The following is a 22,546-nucleotide window of genomic DNA, read 5'->3' as shown; positions in this document are numbered from 1 at the left end:
AACGTATTACTTTCGTGTTTGTTAATTTTCTAATTTTCATATTACTTGCTGTCTAAAAGCAACTTCTCGTATTTTCTATTACCAGAGATCTTCGATGTAATATTCTTATCCTTTAATTGAATTTTATAAGATTAACTATCTTTTTTTTTTGCTTTTCATAGGCGACTGAAATTCGATCGCTACTAACTTTGAAATACGCAAGAAGACTAATTGCGAGCATAGCCGCGATATCAAAGCCGACACGAAGTCTATCTCGAATGATTCTGGAAGCATTCGCGTTTTTCAACGTTCAAAGTCCTTTGTTTATCCTCGATAAGGTTTGTCAAGGATTTTTAAGGCATCATCACTTTTATCTTTTTTTTTTCTTTTTTCTTTTTGAAGAACATTTATTGGATAAACACCTGGACAAAAGTTTAAACAAGGTTCGTCTAGAATATTCTTAATTCTGTAAAAATAATACTTAACTACAAGTATCTAGTATCTTTTATTCTGATGATAATCGAGATCTTACGTAAAACGGTAACATTCATAGGGATTTTTAAAGTACAGCGAATGTATACAATTGCAGTGGATCGATGTTTCTGTATATTTCGGTATGAACGATAGCCTTATTTAAATTCATAGTCGCAAATGGATATGAAAAAAAGGGATACAGAGCTGGGTAAATTCGATTTGAAAGCGAAACGACAAACCATTTCAGCGTTCCATCTCGCAATAACTTGTCAACCTAGATAAAATACCAGTTTATTTGAAACAACGTTAACAAGCTCCAGGACATTGCTGTTAATTTATAGAATTTCCTCTTCGTGCAACGAATAAAATTTATTTATATAAATAAAGTAAGGAATACACGATACATTCGTAGGTCTAAAAATGCTTTATTTTGGAAAATTGTCACAAGAACTGTTCATTTGTTATTTGAAATCGTCAAAGATAAATTATTCACCAAACATTATTTTTTAATGCGACATAGTTTATGTCGTTGTTATTGAAATTTACATTTATTACGTAATATATTATATGAACGTTACTTATTACGATAGAAATTATTTAATAACGATTCTCCGCTACTCAGCATTTTCGATATTATTTATTGAACAAATCTATGTACACGATATGAACCTTCTAATAAAGCATTTTCAAATCCATGTGTATAAATCTCAAAACACTCGTAATTCGATCGTTTCAAACACATTTTATTCGTACAAACGTCTTAACCACCAAGCCGAGCCAAACATCGCCATACAAAAATAATCACCACATCGACATCTTAGGTATTGTTTAAATAAAATATCTGAAAATCGATCGTTTAAATAACATGTTTTCCTTTTTAGATCAATTTTGTAATTATTCTTAAATAATTGCGCTTCGACGTATTCAAAGATGAATATGATTCTTCTCCGAATTATTTGATCGTACCTTGTTCCATATTTGTTCGAGTAAATATTTTCTAGAGTAATTTTTCGCATGATTTCTGATTCTATTACGCAAATTGTACCGAAGACACAAACTTCCTCGTACACGTTTATTATTCAAGTATACAATCAAAAGGAGGACTTGAAACGAGGAAAGCAAGATGACGTTTATTTCGTGAAATAGTCTGGGTTTGTTATTTGTATATGCATGCAAAGGTATAATTTAAATGTACGCAGAGACCGTATTTAAATCGTTCCTTGGTACATTCCAAAGCGTTAATTGAAATAAAAAAGTATTATCTCGGCATAAGGTAAAATTCATTCTCGCGAAAATAAAGTTCGAACGAAAACAATTAATTAAAATCGACGCATCGCCTCAAGTTACGCTCCTTTATTTCCGTTTCAAATAACATTTGCCCAACTTTGACACGCCGCTTTTCCATTCGATTCAACCGTCGTCCAAACGATGGAACGATCCACCCAGCTCTGCGGTTACTTTTACTCATATAACATCGATCAAATTAAAAACCACCACCGATATTATCAGACGTAAAGAAAGAGAATTCGATAGGTAGATGATAAAAATGGAACACAAAGCCTGAACAAGATGTAAGAGACGTTGAAACTTTCAAACGCGTCTTTATTGTTGCGTTATCGATATACTTTGTCTGACAATAAAACTCTGCGACATCGAATTAGAGCTACATTGCCATAAACGTCGGCGACACCATTCAAATGGATCGTCGAGCAAGACATCCTTCGCGAAGAATCCTATTGCGACGAATTCTCCTCGTCTTCGGGCAGCCTCTTGCCAAGGCCAAAGTGATATCTTTGGCTCATCAAATCGTTTGGTCTCTTCGGTCCTATCGGCTGTCCGTTGTTCGGATGAGCCGCCCTCTTACCCAATCCAAAACTATAGGGTCTGCTACGTTTCGCCTCCAAAAGATCGTCCAAATTCTCTTGCGAATGATAAGCGAGATTATCCACGGGGAGATAGTCCATGTTTAATCTGACAGGGTAGTCCGAGTTATCGTTTCGTTTCCCTAGACCGAAACTGTATTGCCTGCGTTTACCAAGACCGAACGAGTAGTCGCGTCCTCTCTGCAATTATGGAATTTAATTATTTCGTAGAATCGCATCTTAGAAGAATGGGTGGGTTGGCTATATCGAGAGAAAAAGGACTATTGTACAATTTGCGCACGTTTTCTTTTCGAAAGGAAGTTTCTAACATGGAAAAGTTTGATTAGAAAAATATATTGTTTCGTAATATGTAAAAGAATCTTCTTCTTAGGTATGTTCCTACCTTGTTATCGCTTGTGTCTATCCAACGTTTCCCAATACCAAAATTGTACACTGGTAGCCTCTTATATTCGGAAACGTAAGTATAAGCTCTTTTGTCAGGCACGGAGTCGTCAAATTCCATAGAATTCAACATAGCATTATAATCATGAAGGTTCGTGGAATAAGGCGGTGCTTCCTCCATCGCCAAAACTGGTCTTTCCACGATCCCGATCAAATAAAGAAAAGCTACGCTCGTCGTTAACAAACCTGTCCTAATCTTCATTGTAAAGTTCTCTTTCCGTTTAACTCTGTCCTGAAAAAGATAGAAATGCAGTTAAATATTGCAGTATCGGGGAAGAATCCTGGAGAAAAGGAGAAGACCGGTGAACTACAGGTAGAAAACAATAGAAGCGATGACGGGCCGAAGAAGATGGGAAATTCCTATGGGACATATACCCGTGGCCCTTTACGACATTGGTTAATTACAAAAGGTGTACTTGTCATCCACGTCTGTGGAACACATGTGCGTACTAGGAATACCAAAACCGTATTTACGACTGAGTTGCGACTAGTTGCAGTAGCGAGGAAGCTGCGATTAGTCGCGGGTTAATCAATTGTGAGCTGTAAGTTGCGAGTCGTCAGTTGAGTCGAGTCGAGTTGAGAGCGAGTTGCGAGTTGGTTAATCACTAATTGCCGAGTTGTTACGAGTTGCCAACTGTTAGTTCGTGAGTTGTGAATTATCGATTTAGTTGTCTTAATTATATCGCATTTAAATCACAGTAAATAAATCCATAAAGATCATTGATCCGTGATTTCTACAATATAATGTATAAATATAGAGTTTAATCGACAATTTATTATTTTATATTTAATCTCGCTTGATCGAATTTTTTATCGAAAGCTGTAGGATGTATTTTCTAAAAGTATGCAACCAACTATGGTAATATTTGTCGCCCAAATATCGTTTCATCGAAAACCATTCGAATCAGGAGATATTTTACCGGAATGGAAGCAATCTGTTTCCTAATTTCGAATTGGGTTTCAAAATTCACAAATCATGAATAGCAAGTGACACGACACATTGCCTCGAAAATTGCTTTCCCGTGTATCTAATCTGTTGAGAATTTCCACCTTCGTAGTCCGAATCCAGTTGCCGAAATTTCGTTGCCGACCCGATTTTATCCGAAAATTTTTCGTCATAATCACAACGCGGATTTACATCGAAAATGCAAAACCGAAACTCTTAACGAGTTCACAGCGGAAAAGTTAAGTGATCTCATCGATATTCGATATCGTCGTTGTCATTATTTATTTAATCAATTATATATTTTCCAATGTATTGTTATACCTAGCAGAAGAATTATTATATCTGTTTTAAATTAAACTTTCAAAGTTTTTTTGCTCGGAAGCAGTAGGTTATAGAAATTCGGGAATTTTTAAAAATTTTCTTCGGATAAATTGTTTTCTACATAGATTGGTATATTAACTTTCTACGAGAAGATGTATTTTTTAAAGAAATAGAAAGTTCAAATATTTTCGCGCTATACTGGTTCGTAATTTTTATACAGTACAATAGTTTCCAGTATATTCGTTTCGCGTTTCTGACCACTGTCAGTCCATTTCCATTTATATTCCTTTGCGAATTTCTTTACGTTCTTCGCTTCCACCATATTTATTCCACTCCACGTATCACGTACTTTAAAAATACTTTATTTTCAAAGATCTATTCTTCTACGTATATTTCAGAATCCCGCGTCAAGTAAAATCTATAAAATAATACATTTTTTAAGTATTTTCAACTTACTTAATTTCCAAAGAATCGTGCCTTTCGTAGTATTAAAATTTGACAAAGTAACATTTTTAAATTTTTACTACTAAAAAAATCCGAACTGTCTTGGTTCTTGTAAGAACCAGAGACGCGACTGAAGTTCCAATAAATTTCTATTATATTTTAACGATTGATCAAATTTTAACCGGGTAATTGATACAGGCTAGCAGATACTAAAACAGTTTTTCACGTCGACCGTTTCGTCTTCCTCTCTTTCTCTTTCTCTTTTTACAACAAACACGCGAGAAATGGTAAAACGATCAAGGTTTACGATCCACGATTCAGCCGAAAAATCCGACGCTACCAACGATTCTTTCGAGAGCCACGAACGATTGTAAATCCTGTAAATTGAACGAGATGAGCTCCGGGAACGCGTATCCTAGTTTCCCGGTGTTGGCCTTTCGTTTCACTCGGAATTGCCACTTTAAATCGAGGCCGATTTAATTTCCACGGGTATCTCACAGAAATGAAACGTCCTGGTAAATGTTAGGTAGGTACCACTGAAATTTTCACGAGCTTCGCGAGAAATCTTGCTTCTCGGCGTACGAATCGATATTTTCAGAACTAATCTCACGAATCGGCTGGCTCTAACGTACAGAGGTGTTAATAACCCTTTCGGGATGGTGTTTCTTTCTTCGAGAAAAATTGTTTTGCGCGAAACAACGACAAATTTCACTAAAGATACGTCTCTCTTAATACGGAGAAAGCTATTCTTTACAGGAAAGGTTCTCAAATTTTGCTACGTGACCATAAAATTGGAGAATTGGTGATCCGAAATTTTGAGAATCAACAGTGTTGCAGTTGCGTTTTAGAGAAAAGTTTTTAGTCGAAGTAACGACTTAGTCTTTGCTATAGATATTCGCTTTTTTCAATAATGACGATGAAAACGAAATGGACCATGATATTATATTTGCAGTTGTATTCTTATATTCTTCATGATAAATAAAAGAATAAAATATTCTTTATTTTCATTCCACGAAACGTCAAAATAAAGATGAACGATAATCAAGAAATTTATATTTATTTAATAGAATCATCGTTGTTGTGAAAATTCTTGACGTTTGATCGTTTTCATTAGTCGTAATTAAGTATGACCAAGAAATACCGATATCCAGTGGGCTTCTGTATCGAATATTGAACAGATAACCAATGATACGCGGTTTCAGTATCGTACAACAACACGTGTAATCGCTCATCCTAAATGCGACCACGAATTCCTAATGATTATCGGATTAACTGAGTTCCAATTCGCTTAAGCTTGATAGTGGCATCTCTCGTATTGAAGAGACGCGATTCAATATTCTAAAATACTGTTAAGATTGTCGTGCACTGCCTTGGAATTCTGTCATAAAATTGGTAATTCTATTTTTGAAAAATCCCAGGATAAGTACTTAGAGAGAAAGTATTTTTCGTTGATTTTCGTTTTTTCCTGATAAAGTATTAATAACTACGATTAATATTTAAATAGCATTCGCACGCTTGATTTGGTACATTTATTTTGATTAGTACAGTTAATTGGTAAGATCTTCGTAATTTACGTAAGGAAACTTTGCCAACAACTTCGGCAAAGAAATTTTTCAACGATTTCCTCGATTTAATAGAAATTCGAAGACCGAATCCTTCGATACTTCGATATTCGCGAACAGAATTTCCACAAATTAATAGAAATACAACTCTCTGGAAAACTTGGTACGTATAATCAATGTAGTTTCATAGAAATTCGAGAGTAAACTCTGATAAACGAGAAACCCTATAAAATTGTCTGCATCGCAACAGGTGCCTCGACTCTCTCTCAACCAATGAATTTAGTTTTTAATTACAGCGACGCTCGTATTTTTATTGCACGAGAAATATCAATTTGCCGGACTTTCGTCCCGCCGAGTTAATTCGCCGGCGTAAATCTGCCTTTTCGATCTTCGCTGGATGAAGATGCATTAGCACGTAAAAAAAAAAAAAAAAAAAAGAGAGAGAGAGTAAAGAGGAAGAGAAGCGAGAAAAACGAAGAGGAATAGGAAGTTCCCATAAAATTGCAAATTGCTTTGAATAATCATTCCGTCTCGATTCATCAAAGTTCTTTTCTATGGCTTTTCCACACGAATGTGATGAATTTCGGGTTACTGAACTGGCAAAAACGTGGAAAAGAGGGCGTGAAAGGAAACGGGAAGATGGGTATGCCGAGATGTGATTTATCTGATTCGTTTGGGGACATCGATCACGTGTCTTGTATCGTGCTTCGTATCGATTATCCAGCTGCTTTGAATCAGCCTGTTCCACGTGTTTGCTGCGTGTACTTTGAGAGATCTGCTATGTGTTCATTTTTTCCTATTTTTAATAGTCTTTCCGTAAGCAATGTTTTGTGTTACGACAGGTATTTGCGTTTCCATTAATGCTCCTTTAGAGGCGAACAATATTTCTCGCGTTCTGACTATTCTCTTTGGACACCGTGTGTAGCGATAAGTATTTCTGTTTTACGTAATTCTTAATGTTTTTAACTTTTTTAATAATTACTTTTAATAGGTAAAACGAACCTCTATTTAAGTACCGATTCTCTAGTCGTATCCAAAAATATAAATCTTCGCATTATGCAGTTTGATTTATTCGTAATTTCGAAATACACAAAATGCCAAAAATAAGCGAGTGTCTGGATACTTTGGAGTTTCTTCCCGAGGAAACCTGTACCGATGATCTTTGCTGAAAAATTATTTCCCTTCCTACTATGGCGTTTCTTTAATCCGTGAAGAAACTCCTAAAAGGCTTTCGTAAATCTCGCTTACTCACAAGTTTTAAGTTCACGAGCTACGACGTCGTTAGGTGGTAATCCCCAAAGTGATAGAAGTGCAATTTTACAGCCACTGTCTTAATCTTCAAAAAAAATTTGGTAATTATATACTCCGTGGCATTAGAGTTTCTTTAAACATTTTGAAATAAAGTTCAGAAGTTTCCTCTCGTTATTAAATTATCGAAAGGTACGATTACATCTGAAAGAGAAGAAAAAAGATATTGGACTGTGTCATTAAACGCTCGTGTGCGTAATTCTGAACGTATTTTTTCTTTCATAAAATCGAACTGGTATTTATTTTTCATTACTGCGTCTCTTATTCTGAAATAAACTATTCTAATAATGTATGACGAAATAAACGACTTCTTGCTATAATACAGTTATTCGTCGTGACAGGTTTCTCTCCTAATAACGTAGTAACTTATCGTTAGTATAGTAATTTCTCTTCTAAAGAGACTTCTAACTGCTTTCCATTATACAAAGCAACGTACATTCACGTACTGCTAAATGATACGGAATTCGATATACTTGCAGCTAATTAATTAGTACTATAATAAAGTAAATACTATAACAGACACAATGGCGCACAAGTACTTTTTACAGACACCGTATATGCTTAACAAGATCGTGCCAAAGTCGATCACAAAAATTCCAACTTTTTATCAAAAAAAGAACGACGACAAAATGTTCCTTGAAGGAATTAGAAATAAAAGTACAAGCATCGTTCCAATCGCCGCGAAATACGATAGATGCTTCTTTGAATTACGAACAAAAATCAAAAATGAATATACTGAAATGAAGACACCGACTGGATAAGTAAGAAAATCGCGTTGGTTGAAATCGTGTCAATTTCAAAAACGAATTGCCAAAGTTCTCTCGAGTGCTGTCGTGTGACGTTTCCGGACCAATTTCCGCGTTTCCCCGGCAATTAAATATCGGACAGTGCAACGTAAGTGTTCAACTATATACCGGTCGTACGTGTTGGTCGAATGAAATGGACTATCATCAACGTATGCAGACATATGCAAACAAGTACGCATCGCTGGATCGATAGCGCAGGAGTCATACGGAATGTGTCTGACTGGTCTGACTGGACGACGAGCTTAATTCAATCGTCACTTGGGAAAGTTTCCGATGGACGACAGTTGGCAGGGCTGAAACGGCAGTGATTCGACTATGTTTCGAAAACCATTGGCAAATTCGTGAGTTTCTGATTGACATCTGTGTCAGAGGTTTGAGACGTCACGCTGCCAAGTTGTAATTTTAATCGTTTCCGCCACACTGTTGCTATTATTGGTCATTGACCATTTCCATATAGTTAACATACTTTTTCAGAACTTTGTTACGAATTTGTGGTTGTGTTCTAGTTGGTTGGTTAGATTCCTATGATTCACTGTTCACTCGAACTTTTAGTAAATGAGAAATATTTGGTCTCTATAAAAATCAAAAGAATTAAATATAAGGTTTCGTTTAAATCCAAAATACCTTTCTTTGAACTATTTCTGATAATGACGGTGTTAGCTGTTCGATGCTTGCGATTTTCCTGTCTTTTATTTTGCTAGCTTTTAATTCAGTTCAGTTATAACAACTTAATTTCGATCGAATTTTTAATAATTTCGCGATATTTTTCTGTTCTTTTTCATAGAAAATTATTATATTTCACGCATAGTGCTTTTTTATAGAAATTTCTGCATACGTAGTTCTTTCTCGGATACAACTTCCTTACGTAAGAGAAACGTAACTCTGATCATTGCCCTGTTACGAAAAATCTGTTTTCAGGAGAACGCGTGATAAAGAAGCGCTTCACGTAATATATCGAACGTGATATTACGGAGATGGAACTTACGAGATTAATAATTGTTTTATTTACTTTCGTTTACTTTACTTTGTTCTCTTTTTTACTTCGTCGCTTATTCATTAGCGATCTCATCTGTATTACACCAATCGTAGTTTAACCGGATGCTTTGGAAAAGCACAGTGGAAGACTGGACGCAGGATCGCTTTTTAGTTCGCGACAGGAAGCCACCCCCTATGATATACTTGGTAACCGGAAATGCGATTAACGCGTGCTCCGTTGCAAACCCATCGACGATTCGTTAATGAAATTTTAAGTTGCCTCCGATAGACCCTTGTTGATAGACACCCACTTACCTTCGCCCTCTTCATCCGATTTAATGAAATTGGTCTCGTTGACCAAATGAACGGACTTTCCTCAGGGAATTCAAGACGTGATAGGGTAGGTCTTTTTTGATGGTCGAGTAGTGGTTCTTTTTCTGTTTCGAAGATACGTATAACGTCATTATTATTTAGGAACTATCGTTTAATTTACGGAGAAATATAATTTCATTTCGTTTAGATGAAATCACTATAATATAATTATATCACAATATAAAAACTGCATCTTCGTTTTTATTCCTCTATCAACATTTTTCTAATATACCCTGCTTGATCCCATTAACGTTTTTACCTATCGCTAGATCCTTTAAGAATTTTCTTGTTCCACTGAATCTTTAAAAGCAATTTTTACGATCTTTCTACATAAACGGAAGGAGTAGCTAGTCCATGAACAATATACGAGAACTCGAGTAGGAAAAGCTTGAGACGCGTTATTGTTGCGATTATCATCGATCTCATCGATAGACTAGTGAACAGGTACATGCGTATACGTACTACTTCGTCCCGGAAACGAGATTATCCTCGCTTCTCGATATTTCTCCCTCGAGAGAGAGAGGAAACGCGCCCCATGTCGTGAAATTAAACCTTGTTAACGTGTCTTCCATATTCCACTGCCCTTTACGACATCGCACTAGCTTCCGGTACAGCAGAGACGACTAAGTTCCACGAACTAATTCCAAAACAACGTAACAATCTCCGTTTCTTTAATTTTCTATAACAACATTTCCGATTCCTCGAACTTTCGATTGGAAATTCCACTTCGTAAATTGTTTGAATCTCTTGTTTCTCGTATCTTTGTCGAATCGTTTGAATTTTTAATTTCTAAATTTTTCGCTGAAGCACCGCAAAAACAAAAATGCTATAGTTAGGTCACCTACGTTATTTTGATGGAATCGATGCGATGCAACTTGCGCATCGAAGAGAGAAAAGGCAGACGATCGTCGTGTCTCTTTGTAAATTTGATTGTTCCAACTATTTGATCATAATTGCACGAGTCACTGTATATGTAGCACACTGTACAGCACGATAACGAGAAAGAATAAAGACGGACAGCTGGAGCAAGTTGACGTAGATATCGAGACACGGTCAGTAAATTTTACGCGAAGCACGTCATGAAAGTAACGTGGAGAAAGTAGAAATACGGAAAAGAACGATACGACGATGAAACCGTGAAGCTGAGCAATCATAAAAATCGTAATGTCACGTTGCATCGAAAGGCGAATTTCACGCGCGGTGGATCATTATCAATGACGACGTTGTCGATGAAAGTGATAGCGATCTTGTTAACGGACCAAATATCGCTTCTTTCCGCACTTTTGTTCTTTTACCTTCTTTGAGGCGAAATGTCAGATTCCTAATTTTATCTCGGCGATGGGATACTGTAATGTTTAAAATTTATAGAGACGAATTACCATTTTAATTCATTTCTAGAAATAAATAGGGTTCGGCAAACTTCTTCGTACTTGGGGCGATTTCATGGTTTTTGGACGAAAACCGACAATCATTGGGACGATTTGACATTGAAAATTTCGATATTAAGCATCGACTAAAAAGAATCTTGTATTTTCTAAATACAAATTTATGCCTGGTATCTGAATCTAAAGTTCTTTATCGTTGTTGTCGAAGAGACAGATTGTTGTATTCGATACAGCAATTTTTAATCTTTTATTTGTATTTTACGGTATTATTAATATTTGAAAGAATGGGAAACAAATTTCTTACATTAAATTTTGTGTTCTGTTCTGTAATGTTGGCAATTGCGGAAAACTTCCAGTGATAACATCATCATCACCGATATAGTTTTTACAAAACGTAATTTCATGTGAAACTTTGACAAATGCTAAAATTTAGGACAATGGTATGAAACAGTTACATCCTATCGTTGATATAATTTTTCTAATGTTTTATTTTGATAGTACAAAGATTCTATAAGTATTAATATTTGGAGACGTACAAGGTAAATATTATAATAATTAGAGGGACGCTTCTAATAACCAGAGTTTCATCCAAGTTCCAGATTATACTATTTTAAAGGAAATTACTATTGAAAGTTTCGTCAAAGTTGCAAAAAGGGGAAACTACGAGTAGTTTCGCCTTTCGCTAGTTTCCTTTCTTGATGCGTCTGATTGAAATACAATACAACGGACCGCTACATTATGGCAGAGAATTTCCAAGTTGTAGCACAGTTCGAACACAAGACGAGACGGTAAAGTGTGGTTTCGCATTCGAAACTGTTAGATACCCGTGTTTGTGGTCATAAATCGTGTCATCGAATTGGGTCAAGCTTTCCGTTTAACGTACATTTATAGAGAGAGATCAGCCATAAGAACGTGGAATATTAATAAATTGCTGATAATCCTACGCGATAATACGATTTACTGGACGAGAGAAAAGGGAAAACTGAGGAACAATTTTTGTACAATTTTGAATATGATAAATTTAAACACATTTAAATTTACATTTTTTGAGACATAGAGAATTCAAAATTTTAAAAGTTGGGGATAATATTGGATAATATTGGAAGATTTAAGTAATATAGGTCAACGATCGCCGCTAGTGAAGTTGCTCAATGTCATGAAACAAATTCTATTTAATCTTTCTCAATCCTAATACCTCGAGGTTTAAGTAGTATGGGTCAAGGATCGGAGTTACGGAAGTTAGCCAATGTTACGAAGCCAATTCTACTTAATCTATTCTAAAGAACTAAAAGATCGCTGAATAAATACAAACAGAAGCCAGGAATTATCTCTTCCGAAATGATCGGTAGAACGAGGTATAATTAAAAAAATTTATTACATATCATTGTAAAAATTCTGTTTCGTCGATTAAATCAACGCGAGAAATATAACGATAGCTTATTCCAAAATAATCAATTGAATTTTATAATCTGCCACCTGAAAAATACATAAATTGACAAAATATGGCTAAATCGATTCGAGTTGCGATTAATCATTTCTATTTGTAATAAAATCAGTTCACAGCGTTGAACTAAAATCTAGAGAAAGATGGCTAGACTGACAAATCACCGAGTAAATTCTCAAAATCTGCGAATTATTCATCGCGAAATGAACAGCAATCCTTGCTACTTAAGCGATCGCGAGAACAGAGCAATTTACATAGGTTATCAAAGAGCGACGCATATTAAAGCAGAAAGCCACGCAGCACCAAACAGAGAATTGTTATTAAACGACTGGTAGTAAACTGAAAAGTTGTCGTGAGCCAGTGGTTCGTCGTGGCAGGCTGATTAGCCCACTTTCAGATTTCATACGCGCGAGATAAGCAATAACTGTGCTCTGCACGCTGCTTATAAGCTACAAAAGATTCGCTAATAACGCTGTTTTAATAACCTCGCCTGATCCGTGCTTTTCCTTTCTACTCCACCCACTGCTCTCGTTTTCTCGTCGTTTGGCACACAATGTTCATGGAAACGCGCGAAAACGATCGTATTACGAGGATGTCATAACAGAAATTAGGAGATAAAGAAATTCTAAATTGAAGTAGCAAGTAGCAATTGATATTGATCGACGCATAGACATAAAGTATTTTACGTGTTTTTCCGATATACGATCATTTTATATTGTACACGATCTATTTTATGTTCTGTTATTCTCTGGTTTACGATCATTTTATGATAATAATAAGCGTTTGTAATAAGTGTTTATGTGCGGTCGTCAATATTTGTTGAAGCGTTGTATTGTCGCGATGAAAAAAAAACTTATCTTCGTGATTGTATTATTTTGATGAAAGCGATCCTGCACGTACAAATTAGACACTTGTAAAATGTTTGATTTCTAAAAATTTGTAAACATATTTAATAGGAACAAAATAGTTAAAATATACGTAATTGATACTATAGATAGATAGATATAGTATATAAATATTTATAAATACTTAATGCATGCGATACTTGGAATATAAATATTTCGAATATGCATAATTGTAGTATAAATATTTGGAGTATAGATATCTTTATCGTTGACAGTTCACGTAATTACATTTAGAAATGTATTATCTTGCTTAATACTATCCTAGTAATTTACGAAGTCAATAAAAAATATTAAATAAATTACGACTCGTAGAAAATTCTCCAAAACTATTTAAATTATTGATAGAAGAAAATAAAAAGCAAACGAGTAAATATTCTTACGGTTTAAGACATTTTTAAACAATTGCACAACCTACAAACGCGTTCCTGTACTAACGTTGACCTGTACTAGCTGAGATCGTTGACTTATACTACTTAAATGTTCCAATATTTCCGAATTCATCGGATGTTCTCACAAAAAAATTGTAAATTATCTGGAAGAAAATAATAAAAGGAAAGAATTGGACTCTGGTAAACTCTCCGTCGCTCTAACGTTTTTCGATCGTATCATAAACTCTCCGCACACCACAACAGATCGATCGTAACAATTTGCACGGACTTGTATAAGATTCGCGCCAGGATCACGAAATAAATCCGTTTTCTAGATCTGTAACACAATTTGTAGCGAGTCAAAAGGCATTCACTGTATACTTCTATCACGTGCGATCAAAGTTTCGACCAATATTCTCTTAGAATCTTAACAACTCGGACAGCACGAAAACTTCGCGTCCGATTGGAGCATTCGATTATTCCGTGGCCTCGAAAGAAGAAGCGATTGCTATCCATGGAACGAAAGTTTCGATATCAATTTTATTGAACCAGTGACGCCCGTAAATAATAAAGAAGATATTACGAGGAACTCGAAGTTTTAGTCTTGTCGTCGAGATAATTAAAAAATCTTACTTTAGTCAAAGAGTTAGTCGATACTCGTGCTGAACGCTGCTAATGAATTTCCGATCCTTTTGTTTTAAATTCTGTTTGAAACACGAATTACGGTGAAAGTTTGAGTGACATTCTAAATAACGATCTTGTGAAATTTTCAAGATCTATATGGTATTTTGAGACCTAAAGAGTCCGTGTAAAAATTTTACGTTTAGAAGTCTATTCTTAGAAATTTATGTATTCGTTCATTTTGTTTCATTTTTTTAAATAGAGGTACATCCTTCGGGCGTCTCGAATTGACTTAGAGCTAAAAAGTTTGATGGGAGTAACGATTTATTATCAGAGGATATTTACTAAAGAAAGATCCTGTGCATATTAATTGGACCATTTTTATGGGAACATAAGTGTCTGGAAATAACGGAGGAATAATAAAAATGTTGCCGCTGGCTGTGAGAGAATTTTCTTGACTATCTTTCTTTATTTTTTAAATAATGAATTATCTACTATTTTTGCTTATGTAGTATTGCGCTATGTTTTTATCGTTATTTATTTTTTATTTATTTATTCGTAGATTTTTAATGACATATATATATATATATTTCTAATTAGTAACAGGAGTGGTATGTTTTCAGTAAAATTGTTCGAATCGAAGCGACACGTTCGTGTGACATTTCCGAATCAATTTAACAGCTTTCGATGACCCAGCGCGGTTAAAAACATATCACCGTAAAACTTTCCGACGGTTCGAATAGTTATTCGAACGAAATCGTAGTTTCCAATTCTACAATATTCGTTAGGTAATTCTTTTAATCACAAGCTTTAACTTTTCAACATGAAATTCTTCCTCCATATATTATTAGTATTAGTATTAGTAGGTCCATAAGTATTACGCTGTGAACTTATTTAAATGGCCTCGGGGAAATTATCTAATTCTCCGTAAAAATTTTAAAGCAATTTCATTATTTCTGACACCTCATGTACAAGAATAATAATTATATATATCATTGCAGTTTAGGAATGCCGATGGTCAATTGTCACTTATCAATTTATTTGTGCAAATGATTTAATTAATTTGAATAAATAATCAATTAAATAAGTAGATATATTTCATAGTAACAACTACGAGAATACGGTAATTGAGAATGAAAAACGAGAAGAACGAGAAGTGCGATAACGGTTCCAAAAAAATGTATGTGCCTCTTTTGTCCGATTCCTATGGTAATTTATATTTCAATTGCATCGAAATAAAATGGTTTTCCTTTTTCGTATACGAGAATAATCCCATATACGGTGTGTATATTCAGTAGTAATTATTCGAACGATACAAATCTCGTATTTAATCGTACTGTGATTATAAAAGCTAAACGATTGTTATTTATCTATATACGTTTGTGAAAATACGTTATATACGTTATCCTCGTTATCTAAGTAATGTTTTAAAAGAAAAACTCTTCGTCTCTGATTTCGAAAGGTACACCCAACGACATTCGTATCTTTTTTACTTTTTTTTTAAATTTATTCTTTTAAAAAAGATTTAAAAAATCTGTATTTTTTGTCAAAATTCTACACGTGCCCTTGCTGTTCTTAACGCACGTGATTCTCCACTGGCAGACTACATGTTTATGTAACTAAATATACAAATAAATATGCGAACATATGCAAAATATCTATACACAATATGAAAAAATCGTAAAAATGAGTATTGTTTCCATTATTGAAAAGATAAAACAAATCTAAATATTTAAATGCCATTTCTTTATTTACATTCGTGAAAATATTTATTTTTATAGCATATCCATCAGGACAACGAATGCTAATTTTATTTACATTTGTCGCAACTAATTGAAGCAAGATCAAGCGATTGTTTATGTCATTAGAATAATCAACAGTAGTCCATGACTCTTCTCATTAACGAATAACTCATTTTTAAACTCGCTATTTTCCCTGAGCAATTAATCAAATTACTTCGGCATTGGCTGGAAAAAAGTAGGGTGATCTTGTTTCTTATTACGTTTTTATTCAAACTCTCATCAATGCTTGTTCACATTGGCACAAAGCTCGAATTTAACGTCGTTACACGTTACTAACGGGTGTCACGAAAGAAGAGATACTTTTTTATTGTATCGTCGTTTGTCTTTTGCGGCTACATCGATCATTAGTTAACATTCGTGCATCGTGGATCATACAATTTTATTGTGCATCGTTCTTGACGCCTCCACAGCCTGTCGCTATAGCGAAAATTTATTATCCAAGTCAGTCATCCGTTATACAAACGCAAAGTGGGCTATGAGAAATTTTTGTTCGTAGACACGTCGCAAACAAATCGATCATTCCTCGCATAATTAAAAATTTTGAAACTCTTTTTACCTTTTATCGTGACTGACAGGTCAAAGAGATGTCGTGTTCCATTAATAAACCATTAATAAAATAAAAATACATACATTCTTTTAAGTATAAATATTTGTAATACATCTAAAAATAGTTTACAAATAACGAATTCTATCTGCGTGATGCAAAAGAATAGTGAAATAATTACGAACGCGAGCACCAACGTTTTCGGGTTGACGAACAATCTGCCCAACGATCGGTCAACTGTTTTTATACGGGGTAGAGAAACGTTTGCTATGTTTGAAGACAATGTTTTCGCGTGGCAAACACGCAAACACGGGAAAATGCCCTGGCGATAAATAATAAATGAGGGATCATTTTCAAGCGACGATTGAAATATCTTTTAGGAAAAAAAAAGTGTTTTGTTATTCAGATAGAAAAGTAACATTTGACATTTCACCCCAACTGGTTCATATCTCATAAGCTAGTTCCGAAACTTGTTATTATGTGTACAATGATTTTAATAAATCTTAATAACTTCGTAAGCAATAGTTATCGCATCATAAATAATTAGATATCTGTTTTTACAATCCATTGAACATTTAGAAAATATCGATTGTCGTAATATTAGATGTATCCTTGACTGTTTACGAAAGTTCATAAATTTATCATCTAATTTAGGAGACTTATACCTCCGAATCTGACAATTAACTTCTTATACAACAAGTGATGTCAAAATTAAGAAATCAACAAGAAAAAGGTACATATATAATTTGTATGGAATGTAATGCGACACAATTAAAATAACAAAATTTCATTTGAATGCCTTCGTAGGTAAATTCTCTTTATGATCATGTAAACTTATTATTTCTCCGTAATTTAGTATTGCTTTACTATATGTGGAATTTTAAACAAAACGCGTTAATTACTCCTGTCCCAGAAAATGATCATGTCCGATGAAAAGTAATCCGCTGATTATGAAGCTAGTAACAAAAATGAAATTATTATGCGATACTTATTAGAATACGCATGTAAATTGAAGAAAGGATTCTACGGAGATTGAAATTCTTCAAGTGCCAGTGTTAATAAGAAATTCCTTCGCAGAAGTTTCGCGCCCCATCGTAATTTAGTAATTTGACGAATCTTGGCACACGGAATAATAAGGTTTTCCATTAAAAGAATAATCTTTTTTGAAGTATCCTACGTTAAATCAAACCAGCTATACTTCATACAGCTATAATTGATTCAGTTACAAGCGACGAGAAAAAGAACCAGTTGCCGTCAATCTCACGAGAAAAGAAAAGAAAGATTAAAATTACAATTTATAATTTTTTTTTTTTTTTGAAACAGTGGTTAATTGTTTTCGCCGAGTGTACTCGTTTCTTTCATAAAAAGCACAACGAGTTGTCATTTTGATTTCTTCGTCGAAAAGAGCAAACTGCTAACGTTACTTTTGTACCATGCGATTTGTCACCGATGGGTACGTCCTCGCAAAACTTTTCTGTCGTCTCTTTTTACAACTGTACTTTTAGAATTCTTCCGGACTGTCTGTCACGTTTACTATGACCGGAGACATTTCGAGTCGGGCACTGCTTCTCATTCCAGCACTCCGTCCTCATCTTTTCTAACTTTTTCCACAGTTCTAATTTCTCTGTCCACTTTCCTTCGTGTTTCTTTTCTTCTTCCAACGACTTTTTCCCCAATGGTGCGGATAGTAAAAATTGACTCGACTTTTATCTACACGCTGCTTCCAAGATATGTGACGATTAAGAGAGCGAAAATACAGCGATACGATATAATTTAATATTTTTAATGTCAGTGTTATAAGCTCGTTCGCGTTTCTTTAGGAGACCATCAAAGTTTAATCGCTAATTGTATCGAGAACTATAACTTAATATATTAAGAGATGATTAGATATTTGAATTTAATTAATTTTACGAAAAATTCACTCAATAAGAAAGTATGAACGTTCAAAGAGGGAAACGAACTATCGTAAACATTATAGAAATTAAAATTTAATACACTGAGGAATTATCGAAAAGTTGAATTCAATGTTATAAACAATCTATCGAATTCCTGCCTAACGCTGCTTTCATTAGTATTTCAAGAACGTGCTTAAAACATAGTTTCCTCTTTCGAGCAACAGGTGAGCGTTTTGTTGGTCTCATGAATAAAAAATCGCCTCTTCTCTCCTTTTCTGCCTCTGGCTGATTGATGTTACGGTCTCGCCCCTTAATTTGTGAAGTCAGATGTGACTAACAGCTAGGTATTTTAAATTTCCGTATCCATCTATGTCCTTCGCGATACAAACCACGAATGACATTTATCGTATAAAATGTAGAACAGGCAAATTGAAGTAAGATAAACCACATAATCTATATTTAATCTAAATCAACTAAATCTAATCTAAATCATTCGTTCAAACTTCGATTATCTCGACTTTCAATTTTTATAATATTCCGCTTTTCAATTTTCAATATTTCACTTTAAGCCTTCGCTCTACTCTATCGTAAATAGATAAAATCACCAACAATTTCAGTAGTAAATTTCAAAAATTTTCGAATAAAATATCTCGAGTTATCCAGAGATTGGAAATCTGATGGTTCTTGAACAATTCTCTATAAATTTTCTATAAATTCGCCACGCTATTGGCATAGTAAGATAATTCTAGCGAATGCCACACGAAATTACAAATATCAAAAGGGAGAGACTTTCACTTCTTGCGCTGTACTGCGTTTAAAACGATTAGAGTTTCCGCTTTGCGCCGTAGTCTTGCAAATTACGAATCGTCAAATTTCTCAAGAGATTTCGTTCGCGGAGTAGACGTCTGCATTAACCAAATTGAATGGACGTCTCAAAAACGTTGTAAGAACGCTTCAATTGCAATTGCGTTAGACAGGTCCAATATCTCAACGTTAGTATTCGGCTGGAACAACGTCGCGTTAAGCAAGAAATATCCCTTTTATAACATCGCGCTCGCTTTATTACATGGGGATCCTAATTGTGTGGAACGGTATGGAAGTATCCATCCCATGGAATCCAATTACGCTCGAGTTTTTTCAAGAGAGAATCCGTCGATTTTTGGCGCAACAAACTTATAGATTCGAAGATAAATAGAACGTCACGTTTCACGAAAATTTGATCGATGAAACTGGACGAAGATTCAAATTTCCTTCTATTCCTTTACATTCGCGTTATTTCTATTCGTAGCGGGAAATATTCTTCCTTTTTGTGGTTTTTTCTTTTTCGTTCGTCTAAATCGTTTCACAAAGGACTTTTTCCACGTCGTGTTAAATATTATCTTAACATTGACATCGTTGGATCTGTACTTGATCTCTATTTCTCGGTAATTATTCTTCACAAGGCTCGCATTTTCCTTCGGATGTACGAAACGAAATTCTATCCTAGAAATCTAAAAATTGCATTCTGTGTTTGAAATGTATTTCAAATACGACACTAAAATACAAACCAAACCAATAGAAACTACAGTTCGTAATTTTTGTCAAATCATCCCTAAATCTAAAAACAAAATTCTAAACGTTTCAGAATTGACAATTTCTATTTTTCAAGATCGAAAGCATCGAGCTACCTTAAATATCATTGTATCGAGATCTTCACACGAAAATTGTATCACTTATCACAGTTTTCCACCTAATCACCTCACTACACCCCCTATAAATCTTCAAATAGTCATTATCAAGCGTTAAGAAGCAAAATTTAATATACAACTTCAAAATCATCTTACGGGTGAAATGAAATACTATTAATAGAAACTATACTTCCTATTTCTCAATTGTCATATTGTGTTATATGCACATTTGTATTTAGATTTTCAACCCAAACCCATAGGACGAAATTCTAATTTTTTAAAATTGTCTCATCGCATCATAGCCAAAGCCATCCATCGCCAATCTCTCCAATTCTCTCCCATAAAATTCGAACACTATATTTATATGAATGAACTTTTCCAATCTTCTCACCTTTTTCTCGAAAAATTCAACTCCTACAATTATATACTAACGCACAGCTTATATGAATTCTCAGGAAATAACACCAACTTGTCTCGTAAACTTCGATTCCTATTAATTATATCGATTCATAAAGAATCCTATCGATCTTCTGTCACAAAATCAAACCTGTATATTTATATTCCTGTTCGTAGCTCGTACGAGTTATTTTCAAAAAGAAATCCCAACACCAATGTTTTCTTACAAAGTTCAACCGCTATAACTATTCACAACTGATACGTCGTAGGAATTCTCCAAACAATCTTTCCACCGAACGAAATAGAAAAATAGTAAGAAAAATACACCGGTAGCCGCGATATCGAAGAAACGATCAGCTCACCTGTTGCTATAGAAGCGAAGTAGACGATGTATCGAGGTGGATGTTCCCTTGGGAGTCGAAACTGTAGCTCCGTTTCCGTTTCACGTGGTTCACAATCGTAGGTAAGGTGTTCGAGGTTGAGTGTACGATGCCGAGCGCCGCGAGTTTGCTGTCTACACGAGATATGCCGATCAGGGCATCGCGACGCCACCCTTTATACGCGTGTAAGCCGCCTGTGTGCCGTGGGCCGCGCGTGTCGACTACCCCTCTGCTCTTCTCGATCTCCATCTCTCTCTGTCCAACCCTGATCCTGGTATAGTCGTCTTTTTCGCACACACCGTGTGCGCATACGCGCGCTTCTCGCGATCGGCATTCAATTCTCTTCGTCGCGAGCTGCCTTCGAAGTCGGTCTGATAAAATACGTGCGAACAACTCGGTTCTATTTTATTCCTTATATTTAATTTATTGCCTCGTTGTTCTTTGTTGCTCTGTTAAGCAGAACTTTGGAAATGTCGTTTCAAGTGAATAAATAAATTTGGACGGAGAAAGGGTGGAGAATAGGTTTCTCTGGTCAAACGAATTTGAAAAGTTTTGTGAGATAGTTGATTTATGGTGAAACGTAGTATTTTTCGTTGTCGTGAGTTGTCTTCGATATTCGGCGTGGTAAAACGCGTGTGAATAATTCGCTTCTATTTCGTTTCTTTTATTTTGTTTTTTATTTATCGTACTTATTTTATCTCTTCTTCTTTTCATTGTGGTTAAACACGCTTTTGGAAATTGTTGTTTTATATGGAATTTTAATAGAACTATCTATATGCAAGAGGAGAATTAAGAATAGGCATTTTGATAAAATACATTTTGGAATCTTCGAAGTAAGAGAGTGTGGCAAAATACGCCGGAATAATCCGATTTTATCTTTCTGTTTGTTCTTTCTTTATTACGGTTATGCAGGATTTTAATGATGTTCTAAATGAATATTAAATGCTGATGTTTCAACCATGTACGCATGACGGCTGAAATGGAGAAGTTCGTGAACTTAGGATCGTTAAAAGCCAAAGTTTTGCACGTGAACGTAACCTAATCTGTGAATTTACCCTTCCGTATAGTCGTATTTTGCGATTTCTCTACTTTTCTAAGAATGAAATGACCCTTTCTTGTGAATTTGAAATTGCGTTTCAAGAAATGCTGCAGTTCTGTGCATTTTTATGCTATTTTATGGTTTGATAATTATTCGACGACCAGTTCGAACCGCTTGTTACCGTCGAAGAAAAGTTAATTTAGCGCAAAAGAGATGACTTTACAACTTGTATTCCAAGGAATTTCAATTTTCTAAAATCATTCGCGACAGAATGGAGGACTTTTGTGCAAGATTTTCTAAAACTAAGAAAGAAAGAAGATTCTCGTTTGCAACTCGCGTTCCAAGGAATTTTGATTTTCCTCCAAGCGTCCATGACGTTAGGAAATTCAAATATAGGATATCCGTCCTTTTTTAACTTTTCGTTCTTCCATCAGACGCCCACTCTATCAGACGCATAGCCTCTTTTTTATTTAACGAGTGTTTTCCTATTTTCTGGTTGCTCGCACAGGCAACAGGTTCGTCCACTCAACCTTTGCGAGGTTCACGTAAGTCCAGCTGCTTTCGACCTACGTGATGGAAATTTGGCTCG

The 22,546-nt window shown here is 35.0% G+C and overlaps 1 protein-coding gene across 1 annotated transcript; it reads right to left on the bottom strand.

Moving 5' to 3' along the window:
* Positions 1–1,031: 1,031 nt before the first annotated feature.
* On the bottom strand, positions 1,032–21,079 carry Apime-ASTA (allatostatin A). Its single transcript, XM_076623832.1, has 3 exons — positions 20,901–21,079; positions 2,719–3,009; positions 1,032–2,516 (listed from the first exon to the last, which is right to left on the bottom strand). Exons 2-3 carry the CDS (start codon positions 2,977–2,979, stop codon positions 2,187–2,189), a joined length of 591 nt encoding a protein of 196 aa, XP_076479947.1. The 5' UTR covers positions 2,980–3,009; positions 20,901–21,079; the 3' UTR covers positions 1,032–2,186.
* Between the last annotated feature and the right edge of the window lie 1,467 nt (positions 21,080–22,546).

This window comes from Bombus vancouverensis, chromosome 13 (genome assembly GCF_051014615.1).
Source record: "Bombus vancouverensis nearcticus chromosome 13, iyBomVanc1_principal, whole genome shotgun sequence".
NCBI classification, from domain to species: domain Eukaryota; kingdom Metazoa; phylum Arthropoda; class Insecta; order Hymenoptera; family Apidae; genus Bombus; species Bombus vancouverensis.
Note: the sequence above shows the minus strand (reverse complement) of the source record. Positions and strands in the feature narration are given on the sequence as shown.